This window comes from Cynocephalus volans, chromosome 8 (genome assembly GCF_027409185.1).
Source record: "Cynocephalus volans isolate mCynVol1 chromosome 8, mCynVol1.pri, whole genome shotgun sequence".
Taxonomy (NCBI): Eukaryota; Metazoa; Chordata; class Mammalia; order Dermoptera; family Cynocephalidae; genus Cynocephalus; species Cynocephalus volans.
This window is the reverse complement of record NC_084467.1, coordinates 19,387,501-19,409,239: the sequence shown is the minus strand read 5'-3', so window position 1 is coordinate 19,409,239 and position 21,739 is coordinate 19,387,501. Positions and strand designations below refer to the sequence as shown.

Genomic DNA, 21,739 nt, shown 5'->3' with positions numbered 1-21,739 from the left:
CAAGAAAGGGGAAAAAAAAGGGCTACAATAGAACAAAACAAAAGCATTTAACAACTTTCACATGGGGGTCCAGCACCTCTCTCTGAGCCCCACCTGTAAAAACAACTCATTGTTGAAGGTATATTTACTGTCCATGTCATTTAGGTAAAAAACCTTCTTCTTTCAGGCATTTTCTTTTTGCTTCAACTGACAGAAATTATAACCAAATTAATTACTCATGTGTCAACATGCTCAGCTCAGATTACTAGTGTCAAAAATTTCCTTTTACTTTTTCCATATGAATGTTGCTGTTTTACTCTATACTATGTTATCAATTCCCAAGTTTCCTCATCTTATTTTGCCCTGCTAAATAAATGCAGTAAAAAGAAAAACACACACACACACACAGCGCCCCAGTCATGCCTTAGCCTTCACTCATTTCTTGGAATGTGCCTGTACCATATGTTCCAGCCACACCCTGCACTTCCCCTTCATAGTACTCATCACAGTAATTACTCAAATAAAAATGGTAAAACCTTAATTTCACTATCCTTATTTTCCCTACCCAACTCCCACCCCCCCAAAGGAGTGAAAACATGGGAACTATAAGATTTCTAAGAAAGGTAGGTTTCCTGTAGTATTGAGACAAGAGTGAGTGGCAAACATTTTTAAATTTAGAAATTTATTGTTTAATCCACAAGCTTTATATAAGCTTTAGTTAAAAAACAAAAACAAGTGAAACCAAGACACTATTTCAAATTCTGGGCCCTTCCAGCCTTCCAAATACAAGAGCTCTGAAAGTTGTATATACCAATTGGAAGAACAAGACAAAATATGAATGAAGCCACGACATTCATAAAACAAAATTTTATGTAACTGAAGGATCCTTCCTGGGACTAGTTAATTGCCTTTACAAAAGAAAAAAAAAAAAAAAAAAAAAAAAAAAAAAACCCCAGAAGAACAGAATAGAATGAAATTCCAGTGTTCCAAATCAACTTGTTACACATCAATATAAACCCACAGTGTCCTGGCAAACACCATGCTTTCATTTTCTGTCTCATCCTAGAGCTCGAATCCTGATTCATTTCAGCAGAGACTCCACAGGCAACAGGAAAGATTGTGGCATTAAACTATTAATTTATACTTTTGTGGTAGTTCAACAGTGGTCTTATTTCTGGTCAAGCTTACAAACCATACAAGGTCAGAAGCATAACTTAAATGGGTGCTAAGACTCAAATGAGAAAAAATAAAGAAAAAAGAAAAAAAGAAAGAAAAAAAAAAAAACCAAAAAAACCTCTGGGAATAGCCAGGGGCATTTAAAGGATAAGAATGCCAACAATATTTAAACCCCCTTTTTTAAAAAAGGGATTTTTTTTTTTTTTGGCTTAAAATATTTCACTCTAAATGAATTTATGTCAGCTGTCAATGAAAGAATGTCACTAATACACTGTGGACACCTTTTGCAATGTAAATCCATGCCCTTTTTTTACATGGTGAACTTCAACCTAGCAATTATTACAACAAATGTTATAGTCTAAAGCTCAAACACATTTTAGCAATTTTGAAATTGAATTGCGTACAAACCAAATAAAATTTACATCATAACAAACATTTCCACCTAAGACTGTGGGGACACTTGAGCCTTCCTCATCGATCTCAGGGCCTTTTCCCGCAGGTGCTTTTCTAGGTCATCAAGGTTATCTTCAGCTTCACTTTCTGTCTCCTAAAAAAAAAACCAGAATGGACATATCGTCAAGTCTTGGCACAATAGTGGGAGAAACCGAATAAAGAGCAGAACCAAATTGTGATGCTGGCTGCACAACTAAGTATACTAAAAACCAATAAACTGTACGCTTTAATGGGTAAACTGTATGGTGTGTAAGTGTTATCTCAAAGAAGTTATTAAAAAAAAAAAACTACATTAAGCTTTTGGGCAGCCATTTGTGTGTGCTCTTATTTTTATTGTTATTTGCTGGCAAATTTCTTTTCTTCGCAGGTCACCGAGAAACAGATCAGAATACGGTAAAAGCTGAGAAGCCAATTATTAGAAAAAATGATTCAGCTACTTCTCAAAATCAAATGATTCCGATCTGCATATACTGTAAGACAGCTATGTGTAGAGTTTATAGTACCTTCTTAGGCTCTAGTGCCGCAACTGGCTCTTCCTGTGCTGATGTGGTTGTGGCAGCAGCAATGGCCACAGGGGTCACGGTAGCTGCAGCAGCTGCAGCCACAGCCTTTTCCTTCTTGTGTTTTTTGTGCTTCTTGTGTTTCTTATCCTTTTTGTGTTTCTTGTCCTTCTTTTTCTTCTTCTTCTTTCCTCCTGCTTCTTGATCTGAATTCTAGAAATCGAGAAAAATAATAGCAACATAATCAATCTGATTAAAATTCTGTCCAACTGAAGGAAAGCAAAAGAGATTTTTCACAAATTCTAAGAACAGAACCTCAGGCAAATTGCTTAATTTTTCTGAGCCCTTTTTTTACCTAAAATAGGTATAATAATCCATACGTGATAAAGCTCTTATGAAGATTAAACGCGAATATTTGTAAATCACTCACAATACTTGCCTAACATGTAGCAAGCTTTTAATAAATGGTACCAGCTATTGTCTAAACACACACCTGTATGAATGCCATGTATGAGTGGGAGAAGTTTGTTCCTCCTTCAATGTCTACACACCAAGTTTATGCAAAAGGCTCTGCTATAACTGACTCTATAATTTAAAAAAATTTTGCATGTCTAAGCAATTACTTAACATCCTTCCCAATCTATTCATTCAGTTAGCTTGCACAATAATTCAATTAACCCTATTAAAAAGATGGACATCTAAGCACTGGTTTTTATATAATACATAAACCTATCCAAGATCAAATTTATGACTTACCAAGGAGAAAAAATCAGTATAAATCCCAATATTTTAATACCCCAATGATATGTTCCCTCCTTCAAAGTGATCTTACATACAAATTTATAAAGGATGTGCAAAATTAGGCAGACACATACCCTTGCCGGTGATGGGCTTGGTGTTGGGCTTTTAGCCTTTTTGACTGGTACCGCTGGTGACCAGTTTGTAGAGGGAGACTGGGACTGGACAGGGGATGGAGGTGCTGGGGGCTTTTTAGCTGCTGGCTCAGGAGATCCAGAGACAGACCGGGAAGATGAGACCCTCCTTACAGACTGTGGGCTTGGTGAGGCAGCCCTAGACAGAGGGAAAAATAAAACACTTAGCACTGAGAACATACATCTCTTCCTACGACAAAATCACCAACTACATTATACAACCAGGTCACCAACATCAAATATTTTATAGCACTTAAGTTTTCTAGGTGATTCTACTAACACATATCAAATTTATATCAGCTAAGTCTAGAGAGTAGCTTAAGCCCCACAATCCTCTAACCATTCAGTTAATGATACTACGTGTATGAAATTAGTAATGCCAATTCCTTACATTTTATTTAAAAGTGCTTTTATCAGTCTTAGATGCACATAAGAAATATTCTATGCATCACTTCAGAGTTTAGTTTTGGAAGCACAGCGTTCTAAAAACTTGATACTACCAAGAACCAATCAAAATACTATAGCATTTAATTTATGCCATAAGGAACTATCCTGAAAATGGAAAAGGATCTGTGAATGGTGCCTAAAATTTGCCTTAAAAGTGTGTGTTCACAGGTTATTCCTTTCTATAATTTCTCAGTAAAGGATGTGAAAAAAAGAGCTTCCAAATATAAAGAGCTATGCAAGTAAGTATTCCTAACCAAAAAGGATAAAATATTTTTACTTTTTCATCTTTTTAGGTTCCGGAGTCCTGGAGACTCTCCTAATGGGCCTAGTACTTGGAGATGGGGACTGCCTTCTTTGGGGTGATGAAGATGCTCCTCTTCGAACAGGTGGAGGACTTGAGGAGGTCTGAGGAGCTCGAGGCCGTGGTGAGGGCGAATGCCGTTTGTTTGGTTGTGGTGACCGGGCCTCCCGAGTAGAGCGGCTTGGGGAAGACCCTTTCCTATGCTTTGACGATAATGAAGGTGAACGTCTCTTGGTGACTGGGGAGCTTCTTTGTTTGGGAGGTGGAGAGTGGGAGACCCGACGCTTTGGTGGTGGAGATGGTGATGCCCTTCGTTTAGGAGGGGGAGGGGGAGAAGCTGTTCTTCTCTTTGGAGGTGGAGAAGGAGAGTATCTCCTCTGTATTGGAGGAGAATATCTTCTTGGGGAAGGTGAGCGCCGACGTGGGGGAGGAGAAGGAGTCCTAGGAAAAACACACAACATTAAGCTGAAAGGCCCAACAAAATAAGAAAACAGAATGCACACACACACATACACATAAACAACCAGTACTTATGGCTATACTGTAGTTAGCACTAGGCAAAGGGAGTATATTATAAGCTGACATGGTATACCTTTCTTTGCATCTAAAGTAAAAAAAATCACTTAGCAAAATTTCTATTTATCTCAGATGACTACAAAATGACATTCTGAATGAGGAAGGAATTTGCAATTATCAGAAGTAATTTAACACAATCTATATGGAATGAGTTTAACATTTTTTGAAAAGAGAATCTTGCGTTGCTTTGAGAGGACTGAACATCACTTATTATATAACTACGAAACTGCATTAGCGTAACTCTATTGCCTATGGTCCACTTAGGATGTCTGTGCTTTAAAGAGCTCTCCTATGGTATCCTCTCTGAATAGGCATTTGGACAATGTATTAATAGAGTTCACTGCACAGCTTTAAAGATACCTAAATCTCTCCATCTCAAAGAAACTTCCATTTCCTGTCTCAAAGGACCACTTTTCAATGGAAGACTACTGCTAGGCAGAATGCATCATTGTGAAAGCCCAACCTGGCCACCTTCTTAATGCTTAATTCCTACACAATCCTACCTTGCCTTTTAGGAGTTAGACTTGAATATATGAGTCAGGTCCAACTGCCTAATTTGCTTTTAGACCTTTCACCCTTTGAGGTCAAAATAAATTCCTGCCCAGAATCTGCTTTATAACAGGCCATTTTTTGGCAACGTGGTAGGGTGCAGTTTCATCACTGCACTTGGGCAATTAATAACTGGGACCCTCCATTTCCTCACCTGAAAAAATAGGAACAATACTACCTACACCAAGCATAGTCACCTTGAGGACTAGAGGTATATAAAACACCTAGCACTCTGTCTGGCACTCAAGAGTGAACAGGCATTCAAGAGCCAGCCATTACGCTGCTTGGCAATGTATCTAATGAACATTAGAACAGTTTTTCCCTCATTTTGATTTTAAAATAACTTTAGATTTACAGAAGAGCTACAAAAATAGTGGATATCTGCCACTTAACCACTTTAATATCCTACATAACCATACAAATTATCAAAACTATAAAATTAACCACAGTACTCAGTATTAACAAAATATCAATACCACCAGAGTTTTCCACTAATATATGTCCCTTTTCTATTCCAGGATCCTTGATCTCCTTAGTTCCTGCCAATCTGACAGTACTGGTCAATTACTATGTAGAAAGACCTTCACTTTGGCTTTGTTTGGTTATTTCCTAATAATTAGATCAAGGTCCTATTTAGTAAGTATACTACAGAGGTATACAGGTAATACAAGATGCCAATAGGAATTACGGGGGATGACTTAGTTAAGGAGGTATCTGCCAGGATTCTCTAATGTAAAGTTAATGTCTTTTCTTTGTAATCACTAAGTAGTCATACTACCTCTTATTTAACATCTTTGTTGATATGTGATTCACATACAGTAAAATTCACCCACTTAAAGTGTACAATTCAGTGGTTTTAGTATATTCATATAATTGTGCAAGCATTACACTCCCATTCCCACCTCACCCCAGGCACCACTAATCTACTTTCTATTACTGATTTGTGTGTTCTAGACTTTTCATACAAATAGACTCATAATACGTGTTTTTTTATGACTGGCTGAGCAATGCCACTCTAATAACATTTTACTCATAAAGATTCAGAGTTGCTCCAATAAGCTCCAAGTAGCATATCTGACAAAGTACCTTCGTCGTGGTGGTGGCGTGGGAGACCTGCGCCGTCGAGGAGGAGGAGCCGGAGAAGGAGAACGTCGCCTTCTGGTGGGTGGTGGGGAGGGACTCCTCCTCCGTCTACCACTAAACCAAAGAAGAATTACAGACGATTCTGAGTCAGTGGCATTTATAATTAAATGACCCAGAAGACATAGTTTCAATCACTGTTAACCAAGGACAGCAATCGTTACATGTTTCAGAACAGTGTTTTTCAAGCTTCAGGTCAAGACCATTAGTCAAGACCCTGAGTGGAAGCCAACACTAAAAAATAAAATAAGACACAGTGTGAAAAAAATGTGAAAACACTACCTTTGGGTGCTGTTTTTTGATTGGGATGCACATCAAAATCATCTGGGAAGCTTATCTGAGATTTATGTCCACCAGGACTGGGCTAGGGTTCAGACAGGTGTTTAAAAAGGCTTTCCAGGTGATTCTGATTCTTTATTAGGATCAGCTGCTTTAGTGTCTCTAACACAGAATTTAAGATGTTAATAGTCACCAGTGGCTTAAGACCCATATCTGAGTGTCACTCCTTTAAGTTGTTCTTATTTTCCAATGTATCTCCATTGCATACTGTTACCTAAAAACACTATCCCAAAAACAAATGACCAAAGTTGTCTGAGCTCCTAAAGCTATCTTGGGAGCAATGTGGTTAAGATATAGATGAGAACCATATAAACCTTAATTCTGAATTGTTAGAGAGTTTACCAATACATAAAGTACACCTGAGAAATAAAACTATATCAACTTGACTAACAGCAGCCTTACAACAGAAATATTACAGGAATACTAAAATATATACCAAGCCAGTGTGCTACCTTTTGGATAAGTATGCATATACAAAGTAGCCAAAGTAATTAGTTCTCAATTTCCTGCCTAGGACAGGATAGATGCTGCCTGCGAATCTAGCATTTCCTTAAGTTTACAAGAAAATCTTGGTTCTCTTTCGAGATGAAGGAAAGTTCAGTTAATTAAACAGAGAAAATCCTGAAATTCTTTACTAAATTTAATTTTCAATTTAAATCTGCTCACACTTTGTGGGAACTAAGACTTCACTTTGAACACGTTACATATAAAAGATTCAAAACCAGGCAATATTTCCTCTCCTAAAATACAATACTGGAACACAATTCCAAATAATTTCTCCTCCATCTCTAAATCCTAGACAGCTAATGATAATTTCTAATGGCATTAAAACTTGATGTCACTAGTACAACTTAAAATACTTTTTTAATGAGGAGAAACAAAACAAAAACATCCTGAAGCAGGGCAATGAACATTAGTGTTGACTTCACTGTTGTGAGAAATCTCTTTGGAGAACAGTAAGTAGTTCCACAATGGGGGAAAAATGAAAGAGAAGACATTGTACTATTAACCTAACTCTGTAAAGCAACTGTTTAGTTGCTGTGCTAGCGATTTCACAGGAACCTGAGGAAGTTATAGCTAGAAGAATGCTTTTAGCACCCAAATTTACCTTTTTTACGTTTTTATTTTTCATTATCAAGAAAGTTTCCTCCACAATGTAAATACCCTACTTTGTTACATGACAAACACTGCTGACTAGTTACAAAGAGCCTTTCCAAGAAAACACTCTTAATGAGATTACCTAAAACAACACAGCTTCAAAAACTGACTTATAAAGAGGATAGTGGGATAGTTTAGCAAGGATAAACAGTTAGAAAATTCAGTGGTAGCTAAGGGCCCTCAAAAGCAGAAAACTGGTTAAGATAGACTAGCGTAATGTCAACAGTCCAAGCCTAAGACCTGGCTTTGTCACTTTGTGACCCTATGAAACTCACTTTATCACATCTGGGCCTGTTTTCTCACTTATGAGATAGGCCTAAATTAGAGATTGCTATGTATGATTTGGCTCTAAAATGTTATGGTTTTATGGTCACAAAGACACTGATAAAAGTCTCAATAAAAATATGCAACCCACCTTTCGACTACTGGAAAGACTGAACAGGGACAAAGCCTTACATTTACTTTTAATATTTTATAAGTTTCTCCCTCATTTTCCTTTCCTTCCCTAAAGTCATCACAAATACAAACTCTCTCCCCACAAAATCTAAGGAGCTATTAATCTACCTCTTGGAAAGTATCCAGATACTATTAAAACAGTGTGCACTTTGGTGTAAGTAGATGCAAATTACCACAAAAGACTGGTAATCAGATACTCAAAATCTACATTCAAATGATGTTCTAAGATGAACATCTCACATACAATCCTACCTATCATTAACCTGACATGTAAAGAAAAAAAAAAACTGAATGAAAACTTAGGAACTTCTCCACAGCCATAGCCACTCTATATCTAAAAGGGATAAGATCACCTAACAGGAGATTGAAGTCACTAAAATTTTTGACATGTAACCCTAATTAACAGAGTAGTGGCTAACCAACCTTTTAGTCACTGGCGATTGCCATCGCTTTCCCATCTGCATCCTGAGAGCAGTGGAGAAAAACAAATGTCAAGAATTCCATTCACTAAATTATTTACTTTGATGGAGTTAAATATCACTAATGGAGACATTTACACAAGTGTTCAAGGATGTTCAGGAGGCAAGCTATGATTTAACTGTTTGGTTTATTCTTCTAGTCATGTATTAATACAAGAGCCCTTCAAAAAGTTGTAGATAAATGGATGTAAAAGATGATTCTTTCCATGAACTTTTTGAAGATCCCTCATATGACATGGTAGTTCAAAACTTATCCAGTTCTCACTAAATATTAATAACCACCAACAAAGCGCAAAAAAAAAAAAAAAAAAGCAAACAAAACAAAACCTGACCATCTTCTCAAAGTCCTTGAAATAAAGGAGTTAACCAAATTCTAAAATAATTGTAGCCCACCCTTTAAGTTATAAAGTTAAGAGTTATATATCACAAATACAGAACATCAGTGAAGACCACTGAAGGAAAGACGTTACCGAGGGGAAGTCTCTTTTTGGCGCTTTCGTGGTGATGGAGAGGCACTCCGAGACGGGGAATGTCTCCGTCGCCTGCCTACCTCACCATTTTTCACATGGGATCTCTTGGGTCGCTCATCTTCTGAGGAGGAGGAGGAGCCTGAGTCTATAATTACACAGTAAAGAAAAAATTACATTGGGTCTGTGCTTAAGAGTCTATCCAAGTTTTCTGAATCTAAGTGGACAGAACATTCACTAGTGTAAGCAAGCATGTACACAAGCCATCACTTCTGAACAGAGGCAATATCAATATAGGCTCAATAACTTCAAAGCCAAGCATAAATAAATATTCATTATATAAATAAGATATGCAATCCAACCAAGATGATACAAATGTCTCTTAAGTCTAGTGATTTTCCAAATAATTAAGTGAAGCTTAAAAAGCATCTCAAGCAATTACTTGATTGTTACTCTAAGCATTTAATGCTACTGTGAGATGGTTTGGTTTCCATTTTATAAATGAAAAGCAAAGGTAGTACCTAGACTCAGTCACAAATAACGAGTAAGCAAATAAAAAAGAGCACGTGGTTTAATAACCAGGTTTCTGTGCACAGTCTTTAATACAAATTCTTTTTTTGGGGTAGCTGGCCAGTGCATTTAATCCAAATTCTAATTATTACAGGTATTTTTGCATAAGTGCACAAAAAAACTAGAAACAACCTAAATGTCCATCAAATAGACAACTGGCTCAATAAATTATGGTATACTCCTAAAATAAAAAATGCTGTAGCTAGCAAAAGAATGAGGTGAATTCGTAAGATTAACAGGGAAAGATGTTCTAGATATATTAAGTTAAAAAAGCAGGTAACATCTACAATTTGAGTTATGTGGATCCCCCCCCCCTTTACTTTTTAACCACAGATGGCTACATATGCACAGATAATTTCTGAATAAAAGCTTTGGGGAATAAGACTGGGGGGCTGGAAAAAGAATTATACTTTTCTATTGTACTCAAAGGGTCTATTACTTTTATAAAAATTTAAAAGAAAATTAAGTTTTAAGAAAGGGACTTACAGGGGCCAGTCCGTGGCTCACTTGGGAGAGTGTGGTGTTGATAACACCAAAGCCACAGGTTCGGATCCCTATATGGGGATGGCAAGTTGGCTCACTTGGGAGAGCCTGGTGCTGACAACACCAAGTCAAGGTTTAAGATCCCCTTACCGGTCATCTTTTAAAAAAGAAAAAGGGACTTAGGACTGGCCGGGGAGCTCAGTTGGTTAGAGAACAGTATTGCAGCACTAATAAGGTCAAAGGTTACGATCCCTGTACCAGCCAGGCACCAAAACAAACAAAAATAATTTTTTAAAAAAGGGACTTAAAAAAAAGTAACAACCTTTCCCCACCCCACTCCAACAGATTTCTATGTAGACAAAAATATATTATTTCTCTTAGGTATACTCACTACGCACTGAAGATATTTATATCTTAAGCATTTTTTAAAATCAGGAAATGCAGGTAGAAAAAAATTTAACCAGTATCCATACCAGATGAAGACTGCTGGTTTTGTCGTCTGTACTGACGTCTCTGCTGTACAGAATCTGCTGCAGCCATTTTGCCACCTTTATCTTCTTCTGAAAGATAGATGCATTTAGAAAGTGTTTCTTTAGTTATGTATACAAAACATTTGACATATGTGAATAGGAAAATAGTCTCTCAAACCTTTATCTGATTGGGCCAAGCAATACAACTATATTTTTTACAAAAGAGGAGCTTAAAATGCCAATTTAAATGCTGATTTACACTATCTTCACTAAAAGTAACCAAATAAACTTATTTAGGTATTTATTTATTATAGGTCAGGCTGGGTGCCAAGCACTATAAACATTATTTCAGTCAATTAGCTTAGTTAGTTAGTATGTGGTGTTGTAACACCAATGTCAAGTGTTCAGATCCCCATATCGGCCAGCTGCCAAAAAACAAAAAAACAAACTCTATTACCCCCACTTCAGAGATAAAAGAAATGAGGCTCAGATAAATTAAAACAAACAAAAAGTGGTTAAATGTGGAAGCTGCGGATTCCAACGAGATCTGTCTGACCTCAGAGTCTTAGTTCTTACCCACTAAGCCATAGCCGATATAATTAATCTTCAACCAGAGGGGATAACTAAATATGCAAAAAACCAAAACCAGCTTTAAAGAAACAAAAACAAAACTTACCCGATTCAGATAACTCTACTTTTCTAGGCTTCGGTGCTGGTGAAGGGGACTCTCTTTTCTCAGTACCTTTATGTTTTGTCACTAAAAAAGAATAACGGGGAAAAAAAAATTATATGAGAGTACTTCAGAAAGTTCATAGAAAGATTCATATTATATCTTTTAATCCTATTTTTTCCACAAATTTCTTGAAATACCCTCACATGCCAAAAAAAAAAAGGCAACACAAGATGCCTCCTTCTTACTACAAAAATACATGATTATTCTCAAAAAGAACTTACTAAGAATTTTAAAATTCTTCTATGACCTTGTTGTCATCTGAACATTATCTGGAGTTGAAGTAAGCATTTTAAAATATTTAGTGAAAAGCCTCAAAAAGTTACACAATGATTTCCAAATCTTGAGATTCTCCAAAGAGAATCAACAGTTAAAACAAATTGGGTGCTGTTACTGACCAGAATAAGCTTTACACTATGTATAACATTCAGCTCAGTAAAGTAAACCTCCACCTGTGTGGGCTACTTGAGCCCCGTAACCTAAAACACATACACACACCCCTACCCAACTTTGAAAACCACACCAACTTTATATAAAAGCTTTCAAGCAACCACTATAGATGGATTCAGAAAACTAATAAAGATGATAAATGATTAAGAAATAAGATGTAATGAAACTTTCACAGAAAAAGGTTATTTGGTCTGGGAAAGAGGAATGATTGGCTACCCAAGAGGCTGAAGGATCTTCATGTAGAACATAATCTTTACAACAACATGAGTGACTTAAGCTACCTATGCAAAAGATGTAGACAATCACAATGGTAAAAATTATTAAATACTAAGATTGGAGAATTTTTTCTGAAGTGTTAAAAAAGAAAAAGAAAAAAAGACAGCTCTATACCTAAGGTAGGTGGAGAGAGTGGTAGGTATCTTATGAATTATCCAATTTATTTTTTACCAACTGTATGGAAAACATTATAGCAACTACCTTTTGTAAGCTTGCTGTATTATACAGACTATTGTTAAGGACTGTTGTTAGTATCACATTCCCTTCTCCCTCATTTTATGAGAAATCTGAGGCTTAAAAAGTTCAGTAACTTCACCACAGTCGTACAGACAATTTAAGTGAGCTAGGATCTGAACCCAAGACTATTTTCACAGCGTGGACCTTGATTCCCAATAACTACTATCTCTGCTTATACAGGCGGAACATCCCAAATCCAAAATCCTTTTTGAGAACTTTTTGAGGGCCAACATGATGCTCAAAAGTAATGCTCACTGGAGCATTTCAGACTTTGGATTTGGTATGCTCAACTGGTAAGCATAATGCAAATATTACAAAATCTGAAAAAATCTGAAATACTACTGTTCTAAAGCATTTCAGATAAGCGATACTCAACCTGCAATATCCATCCACTGCTGCAATTAAAATCTCAAGTATATACAGATATAATCATCACTCTTACCGTGGATTAACCTGAAACACCATTTGAGAAAATCTAAGGAGTAAACCAACAGACAATTTGATCCCCTCAGGATTCTTATATCTGTTTTGTGTGATTAAAGCAATTACCATGGGATGTTTAACCCAGAATGCAGATATATCTCTTTTCACATTCGTATTCAGAATTCTGCAATGGTTTATTCCAAGGAGCAGTAACTTAGAGGACTGGAGGACTAGTGATCTAACACAGCAATCTCATCTCTGCTAAAGTAGTCAAAATAGACCAGAATTTTGATGATTCTCCCTAATAAGTCATTTGGACCAACCATTGGATTAGGTTAAGAATGGTTAGCACCTAATTAGGTATCAAGAATTATGGGAAGGAATGGTGATAGCAAAAGTGTATTTAAAATTTATTTCAAAGAAATGAAATAGAAATGTTTTGAATTTTTTTTAACTCTAAAGCTATTTTTCTAGTCAGTATTTTCCATTTTTAAGTATCAGTTAATCCTCAATTCTTAAAAAAATACGATAGGCATCTGGTTATCTGTAAACCACATGCCCAAGTTACCACCTCAGAGAACTGCGGTCCAAAACTTAGTTTGGAAGCTGGCTATTTGGATGTGAGAATGCATTTTCCCCTAAGAAACATCAAAAATGTGGTTACACCTGCAAGATAGTTGGCAAATGACTACTTAGTAAATAATACAACTGAACTGCAACATTATTTACTTTTTATTCCCCCAATGGAAATACACATTTGGAGTTTTATACTAATTCAATCTCTTAATGATTTAGCTAAAACAATCTTCAACTATTAATATGTTTACACTATCAGACAAGTATTCATGATATACTCCTACCCTGATTTAATATGATTGAATTATTGTGTTATGTTAATAGTGTTTTAAGTATTCAAGGAGCAAAATTGTTCTAGCATGAAGCCATAAATCTAAGAAGGCAACTCTAAAACCAGAATTTTGAATTTACTTAATCATCGTATTAACTCTCTCCAACTTGCCCAAAACATTATTTGTAGAGATAAGTCACTCTAAGACCAGAAATTGTAAAATAATCATTAAGTATGTACAAAGCACAATTTACATGGCTAAGTTGATCTAAATAAACTCAAAATTACTACCACCGCCATAGGTATAGATCCTGTCAACATACTTCATTGAATGTGGCACTGATTTAAAATTAAGCACCATTTCATGTACTAAGATAATGCCAATTTAACTTATAACATGCTATTGATTACAAAATGTTTCCCTAAGACCCTTTAGATAAGCCTGTATATTGTACTCCAAATAATTTACCCAAGTTCCCCTGAAACACTTTTCTTGCCTCCCTCCTTCCCACTCCATGTGCCCACTATCAACAGGAGAGCCCTAAAGCCCCGATTAGTGACTACTACAAGAAATACAAATGTGAAATCTATTCCATTTCAATGATGTCACTACTCTTATTAGCCACAGAGACCTTAAAGAAATTTCTGAAATACTACCAGGTACAGAAGCTAAAGAATTTCAGCCTGCCCTCCACTGCCCTCCCTGAACAGTCAGAGGTATTTCAGGGTAGGAAAGTTGAGCAAGGTGTATACATACGTTATTTAACCAGGAATGAGAACTCTTTAAATTCTATTCCTGGCTGGTTGACCTTGACCAAATTCACTTTACCTGAGAACCTGTTTGTTGGTGATAATTGTTAAAGTCTTTTCTAGCTCTGAAATTTCATCATAGAGAGCTGGGATCATTTTAATATAAAGGGTTAGTTCCAAGTAGCTCAAATCGACATACAGCTTCAGTGGACACACGACATACGTTTTAAATACACTTTCGCTATCCCCATTCCCTCCCATAACCAATGTGCCCACATTGTCTCTCTCTGGTTGCGTTTTGTTTGGTCATGGAAGTCCTTCTACCGTAACTTGTTTCTCTCCTATGTACATATCCACTGTGTCGTTTGCAAAAACATATACAAAAACACAAGAGGTTGGCACCTGTGCAGACTCTTTTAAAAAGGTAACTAATAATTCTTAATGATGAATTTCAACAAGATTTTTAGTCCTTCTGTTCAGGTACTTTTTTAATAACTCTTTGGCTATATGATGTAAGTAGAAAAATAATAAATTGGTGTGTTTTTGCAAAGTAACAGGTGGGAACATTAAAAATACTTTTTTGCTAGAGAGCTTTCTGGCTCCAAACAAAAGAAAGAGTCACTAAGTGCAAACTTCACAGGAAAAGACAAAAATAGCTCAAGGCAATGGGCATCAGATTTGGACAGTGAGGAGAAACCATGGATGGACTGAAGGCCCCTTCCCATACTTAAGTCTCAACCTGGAACAGTTAAGTTTTCTCTATTCTTACCCAGCTGCCTGTTCAGGTCTAAAGAGCTAATGCAACAAAAATGACATCTTATTTAATTATGTATCACCAAATTAACTTGATATTAAAATTCAGAAAATAATCTACACATTATTTTTTACAGATTACCATTATCTGCTGGTCTCCTTTCATTCTAATAGGTTATCTATGTCTCACTGTAACAGAGAACAAAAAAATAAATAAATAAAAAATAAAAAAAATAAAGCAAAATTTGTTTTTCTATATACCACCACATTGCAAGGTTTAGAGGGGTGAGGAGACATAGCAGCAGGGTGGCTGATTAAAAATCCTGGTCTCATCAAGCTCACTAAAATATATAGCGGAAATTTTGCCCACCCCATTTGTTTCTAACCTGAAATTTTCAACCCCAACATATGTTAACCTACAGAATGCTCCTTAAAATCCAACTGCTATGGCAGCTTTTAAGGCCTTCCCCCTCCCCTACTACTCACCTTTTAGGCTGTCTGTATCATTCCAGCCCTAAGCACCAGAGGCCCCAATCAAATGGATCCCATAGTTTTCTATGTGTGTGTTTAATGCTAAAAGAACAAACCCCAATAGACCACAACCTTCACTCAAACTAACATAGCATTCTACTTGCCTGGCAGGAGCACAGATCATAAATTCCTCAGAAATCAATCTGCAGAATAAAGCAAGGACAACACTCAGAAGAACCCTGCCTAGAGCCTAAATTAAAAAAACAAATCAGCTTTTAAGAGGACACCATGTCCTTCCCTCGAGAGCACAATGTGGCCAAGAAAGAATTAAAACAGAATATGAAGTCCTCAAATAAAATATCAAACAAAACATCTTCAGAAAGAAAAAAGTTAACTGGTCTCATAGTAATAAAATGATCCCTTATTACGATGAGACAAACTTCATTAAGTAACCCCAATTCAAATAGCCCTCGGTGTAATATATCATTCCACCTGCTTAATGCCAGAGGGCATTGCTAAAAACAAAATGCGTTTACATGTAAACCACTTCAACAAACCCCAAGAATTTAAAGCAGAAACGGTAAGCCTATAAGCAAATTTACAAAGAATCTCACATACAAATATTACCCAGCTACTCCATTATTTTGAGGATGGGCAAGGGGCAACAACTATGTTTTCTGTAGCCAAAGAGAGAACATAATTTTTATGTGTTTGATTTTTACCTTTACCTGAAGTTCTCCCTGGAGACACAGAAACACGACTTTTTCTTGTGCGGTTTGATTGCTGGGGTGTTGGGGAATGACGAGTTTTTGGTGGTGGAGTTGCTGGAGGTGTTGGCCTGTGCCTTCGCCTTGGAGGACTCGCTGAAGGAGACAACCTACGAGTTTTTCGAGGGGGGCTGGATGTCCTCTTGGGAGGCTTCTTTGGTGGTGACCGGGAACGAGATGAAGAGGACGATGAGCTACTCCCAGACAAGGATGCTGATGAACGCCTTCTTCTGCGGAATAAAGTATTCATGTTCACTAACTGCAAACTTATAAAGAATGACCTTACAGGTGTATACAATTTACACAAAAATACAGCTATTTCTTTTTTCCAACTTTTGAGTTTATGTAGCTAAGCACGTAAATGATTCCAAAGAAAATGGGAAACAAAACCATAACCTAGGATAGGAAACAGCTAGTTCTGAGACTAAATATAAGTAACTTATTCTGATAAATGCTGCTGTTTTAGTTATCTCTGCAGTTATAAAACTTGTCAAGTTGAGTGCTGTAATACAATGACTAAACAGTCTCTTTCTTCCTAAGAATTATATTGGTGTTTTGGAGTTTGCATATAAAGTTTGGGTGGCAAAGTATTTTTCATTGAATACCACAATGTTGAGCAACCTTTATGTTGCATTAAAAAAAAGAAGTGCAAGATTAGGAATTCATTTAGCTACATAAACTTAGAAGCAGGGGTCTCTCGAATTCTGCGGCAAATTTTGTGGTAAGTTCTGTTGCAATTATGTGTACCTGCAGAATTCACCTTTGACGGAAGAATTCCTGAGAACCTGAAAAAAAGAAACCCTACCTTAAGTGTGAGATAAAAACTGGCTGAAAGGGAATCTTACACAATCTGCAAAATATTTTGACTGCGAAATGGCTTAGTAAGCACAATTTAAAACATGCTGTTTGCAAAACTCCAGTATAAGAAATAGCTGTTTCCACTAATCTTGTACCAGAAAGCACCAGTATTACTTTTCTCCTAAGGAGGAATAATCAATTTTAGATAACTGTGGTGTCTGAATTGACTGACCATTTACACTCTTAGTCTCATCTGTCAGTAGTAACATTAATTCTATAATTTTTAATGATGAAAATAGCTCAATATAACTTGACAAGCCCTCCCCAAAGAAAAATAGTATTTTTTTTAAAAGCATGAGACTGAAAAACCTGACTGTAGAAAGAAAACTTTAGAGCTTATTTTATGTTTCTACGTCTTAATCTATTTAAAAGTTGATCTGATTTCCTGAAAACACCTTAAAGACCCAAACACAAAAAAATTCTGTCCAAAGTATAACCTGAAATTTAATCATCAGTTTCTTCCAAAAATAAGCAAAATGTATTGTCAGGAAGGAACAAAAACTGCTACCAATGCACCAGGCCTCTACTTTGGGCAGATTTAGCTCCAATCTTTTTGTTAAAAGTGATATATCCAAGATTCAAACACTTTACCTTATGCTCATTTTAGAAAGATTTAAGAAAATGAACATCAGTATTACCAGGGTTAGATTTATGACTAATCTCAAATATGACTGGACACCAAACTAGTAATAGTTATACCTATGGCACGGGATTGGGGGGGACTGTCAATTTATGTTATTTCTATTTGAACTGTTTATCATAAGCCCCATTACTTCTACAATGAGAAAAAAATACATTAAAAAGTAAAATAGCAAATAAATTATTTTAATAGCAATAAAAGGAGCTTACTGGCCCTACAGTCAGCTACTTTTTAGAAGCCAGTGATAAAAGCCAAAGGTGGCCAATTCTCTTACTTGGTAGGATTTCTTGTTGAGGTCTTAAAGAGTTAAAGTTAACACAAAGTATCAATAAAATGCTGATTTCCTTTTTTTTTTCTTCCCCAGCACTCGACTAGATATTTTTCATAGCACAAACAACAGCATTATACTTCAAAAGAAATAGGCTCTTGGAATACATTATATGATATGACTTATGAATTCTTTCTTCCAGAGGGACACTAAAGATTATCCTAAAATTATCCCAAAACAAAGATTATCCTAAAGTGTCAAACATCTGACTCTTCCAAATTAAAAAAAAGAAAAATCTCACCGTCTTACTGGAGATCTACTCCTTCTATGCCTTGGTGGAGGAGGCATTCGTCTTGGTGGAGATCTTCTTCGAGGAGATGGTCGCCTTCTTGGGCTTGGCCGCCTTCTAGGTGAGTATGATCTGTCATAACAAACAGAATTAGAACCTGAATAAATCAGGATTAAGGAATTTCTTGACTTAGTTTTCTTAACAATAACCTTTTAAAAAGGAAGTTCAAGGGTCACAATATTCTATTTACATAGAGATTTGTATGATACACAGAAAGTAAAAGAGTCCTCAAATTCTCTATGTAAATCCAAAGATTAACATTTGTATTAAACATTTTCTACTGCTTTGAAATTATTTACCTGATTCTACATGCAAGAGTAATACATAAAACCTAAGATCTAGGCTGATCTTAAAGCTACAACTCACCTTGATCGGGATCTATGGCGTCGTCTAGGTCGAGCATGAGAAGGAGAGCGAGACCGTGTCCGGGATCTTGATTTGGAACGTGACCGAGATCTTGGTCGGGTCTTCTCCTTTTCCTTTTCTTTTTTGGAATTTTTTTCTGGAGAAGGTTCTTTAGGCTCTAGTACAGGTTCAGGCTTGGGAACTTTCAAGATGTCACTATGGAAACAAAACCTTTTATTTTTTCCTCTTCTACTCAGATCCCTGAGTCATAATACAATAATGTAATAAAGTATTTCTCTTTATAAAAAAGTTTTCAAAATCCATGAAAAATTCTCTCTCGTTCCAAAAGATGCATACATATCATTGAACTCTAGTAAGCAATTAACAATTCTAACTACATATATCTTTTTAACCACATATTTTTAAAAGTTGTCCAAAATACACTTAGAAAAAAAGCAAGTTACAGTATAGTCAACACTCCATATCTGTGGGGGATCCACATCTGTGGATTCAACCAGCTGTGGATACCTATAATCTCCTATACAATTTCAATTTCTTTTCAACAAGCTGATTTTAAAAATCTAAGAGGAAAATAATTCTAAGTCTTTAACTCAAGAGATTTCATATTTGTAGTCACTATTAACAGCCTAAAATTGTGATTAACTTACACTTTTTTGTGTACTTGCCTAGTAGAAGTGGCTTCTTGTACTGAAGGTTCTTTTACTTTTGCTGAAGGTTCTGGGAGCTCAGGAGTTTTTTCCTTCTTTTCAGGAGCAGGGGAAGGACTCCGGCTCTTGGTTCTGTGACGGGGAGATCGAGAATGACTGCGCTTTCTCTCTCTCCTGACAGGGGAAGATCGTCTTCTAGGGGAAGGAGATCTGGATTTGCGTCTAGGATGAAAGCAACTTTTTTCAGGTTTTTGAATAACGTGGTTTGGGGGAGAGGGTCAAAGGGAGACATGAGGATTAAGCTTTTCAGTTATACCACCTGTCGTTTATATGAGATGTTTCCCTGTGGAAGTAAGATATCCTACCTCATCTACTTGATAGGGAAAGGGCCAAGAGAAATCCAGAAAGGCAAGCAAAGATAACATTCTCAAGCATTTTCAGTTATAAGGGAGGAAGGCACTGACTTAAGACTCCTGATTTAGTTTCTTAATCATTTCCAGAGATCATTCAAAGACCAACTTTTCAGAGAAAAAGAGTATGCTTTTAAAAGTAAAGTGATATTTCCTAACAATATATCAAACCCAACAAAATATATTTAGATGCAGACAGATCACACCAGAGTCCATTAGGCAGAGCCCCAGTATGTCAGAACAATGATTAGTGCAATTAAGGCCATAGGTTCTTCATAAGAGAAGAGAAATACATCAAATTTACATATGAAAACATTTTTGAGAGAGAAGCCACCTCTTCCTTTTTAATAGTAGTCTGCCTAACTTGAAGGTTTTTCCTTATTCATAGTGAAGGAAAACAGCAGACCTATTTCATCAATAGTCAAGCAGTTACCACGATGATTTGTGCTTAACTCTGGAAGAAGTGCTGCTTCTATAAGACAATTTTAGTATCAAATATATAAATAAGAGACAGAAATTACTTCCTCCCTTTACTAATTCCAACATTTATGAAAGAAATAAGCAGAACCCTAAAAATGAAAAACCTAATGAAATTCTCACCTTTTACCACAAATATAGTAGAAGCTGAGTCGTGCATTTAAAAATGTGAACCTAACAATATTCTCATTGGAAGGAAGAAAACAAATAAATGATCTGAAGTTTGGGTTCAGTACAACCATCTAAGAAAAGCATAACAGGGAATTAGGTAAGTATTATTGAACGGCTAATTGAGCACAAATTTCTAATAAAAAGGAAATGGAAAGAAAAAAAGAATGAGTCCAGAAAACATTAAAAAATAACTCAAATTAAATATTATATTTAAACTCAAGCAATATGCAAGAAAAGTCTAGATACTGATTTAGGAATTAAGAGTTAGATAACTCACCAATATTTTAGAGATAATCTATAGTCAAATGATCTACATCAAGAGAAGATGAAAGATTTCTTTAGTCCAGAGGCAAGCCATACATCATGAAAATGGTATGATGAAAGAAATTCCCTGAATAGTGTTCCTAGGTTCCTTTTTAATTGTGGGAAAAAAATTTTTTAAAAAAGATGACCAGTAAGGGGATCTTAACCCTTGGCTTGGCGCTGTTAGCACCATACTCAGCCAGTGAGTGAACCGGCCACCCCTATATAGGATCCGAACCCATGGCCTTGGTGTCATCAGCACCGCACTCTCCCGAGTGAGCCATGGGCTGGCCCTAATTGTGGAAATTTCTACACACAGAATTTCTTATTACTGAAAGCAGTAATAAAACATCAGGTATGCATCTGCTATATAGTACCTTCTTGGGCTTCGGGACCTCTCTCTTTTTTCTCTGCTGCTTTCTTTTTCATCCTTATCCCTCTTATCTTTGTCTTCATCTTGCTTTTTCATAGATGCCAATTTTTCTTGTTCAATCTGCAAAGACCAGGTTTTCAAAGTACGCACAACTGAACCTTTGAGAACAAGCAAACTGAAGACTACTCTCCACATTTGATAAACACCAGTGCTATATATACCACTTCATTATAGCCTCTGCTTCTGAACATGACTGTTCTTTCTTCATCCACTACAGACGCACATTAAGGTTGATATTATTATTATTTTTTTTTTTTTTAAAGTAACTGATAAGGGGTTCTTAACCCTTGGCTCGGTGTTATCAGCACCACACTCGGCCAGTGAGCAAACCGGCCATCCCTATATATATAGGATCCGAACCCATGGCCTTGGTGTTATCAGCACTGCACTCTCCTGAGTGAGCAATGGGCCGGCCCTTAAGATTGATATTATAACCACCTGTTTACAAATGAATAAATACTTGCTGAAAACTAATCCCTAAGAGCTAAAGAGTTGGTGCTATCTTCAACTTTACTTTAAAAAACACCATTTTCACATTCATCTTATTTTTATGTGAATTTCCATATATTGCCCATATGAAGAACTTGTTCTTACCTGTTATATTGTTATTTAAATTCAAATTCCTTTTAAGCTATATA

General features: G+C 36.3%; 1 protein-coding gene across 14 annotated transcripts in view; it reads right to left on the bottom strand.

The window, feature by feature from the left end:
- Positions 1–644: 644 nt before the first annotated feature.
- The window catches only part of SRRM1 (serine and arginine repetitive matrix 1), a 27,259-nt gene continuing 6,164 nt past the window's right edge, over positions 645–21,739 (bottom strand). For 2 of the 14 annotated variants that reach the window (XM_063104074.1, XM_063104088.1), the window contains 14 exons: positions 21,046–21,161; positions 19,326–19,529; positions 18,661–18,855; positions 18,247–18,366; positions 16,135–16,409; positions 11,152–11,232; positions 10,479–10,565; positions 8,956–9,100; positions 8,430–8,471; positions 6,000–6,110; positions 3,765–4,229; positions 2,984–3,179; positions 2,112–2,321; positions 645–1,702 (listed from right to left, as the gene is read on the bottom strand). In XM_063104074.1, the coding sequence (XP_062960144.1) occupies positions 1,598–1,702; positions 2,112–2,321; positions 2,984–3,179; positions 3,765–4,229; positions 6,000–6,110; positions 8,430–8,471; positions 8,956–9,100; positions 10,479–10,565; positions 11,152–11,232; positions 16,135–16,409; positions 18,247–18,366; positions 18,661–18,855; positions 19,326–19,529; positions 21,046–21,161 (2,352 nt within the window). In that variant the 3' untranslated portion in view covers positions 645–1,597. The remainder of the gene's footprint in view (positions 1,703–2,111; positions 2,322–2,983; positions 3,180–3,764; positions 4,230–5,999; positions 6,111–8,429; positions 8,472–8,955; positions 9,101–10,478; positions 10,566–11,151; positions 11,233–16,134; positions 16,410–18,246; positions 18,367–18,660; positions 18,856–19,325; positions 19,530–21,045; positions 21,162–21,739) is intronic. The other 12 variants (XM_063104075.1, XM_063104076.1, XM_063104077.1 and 9 more) reach the window with 12 other exon arrangements.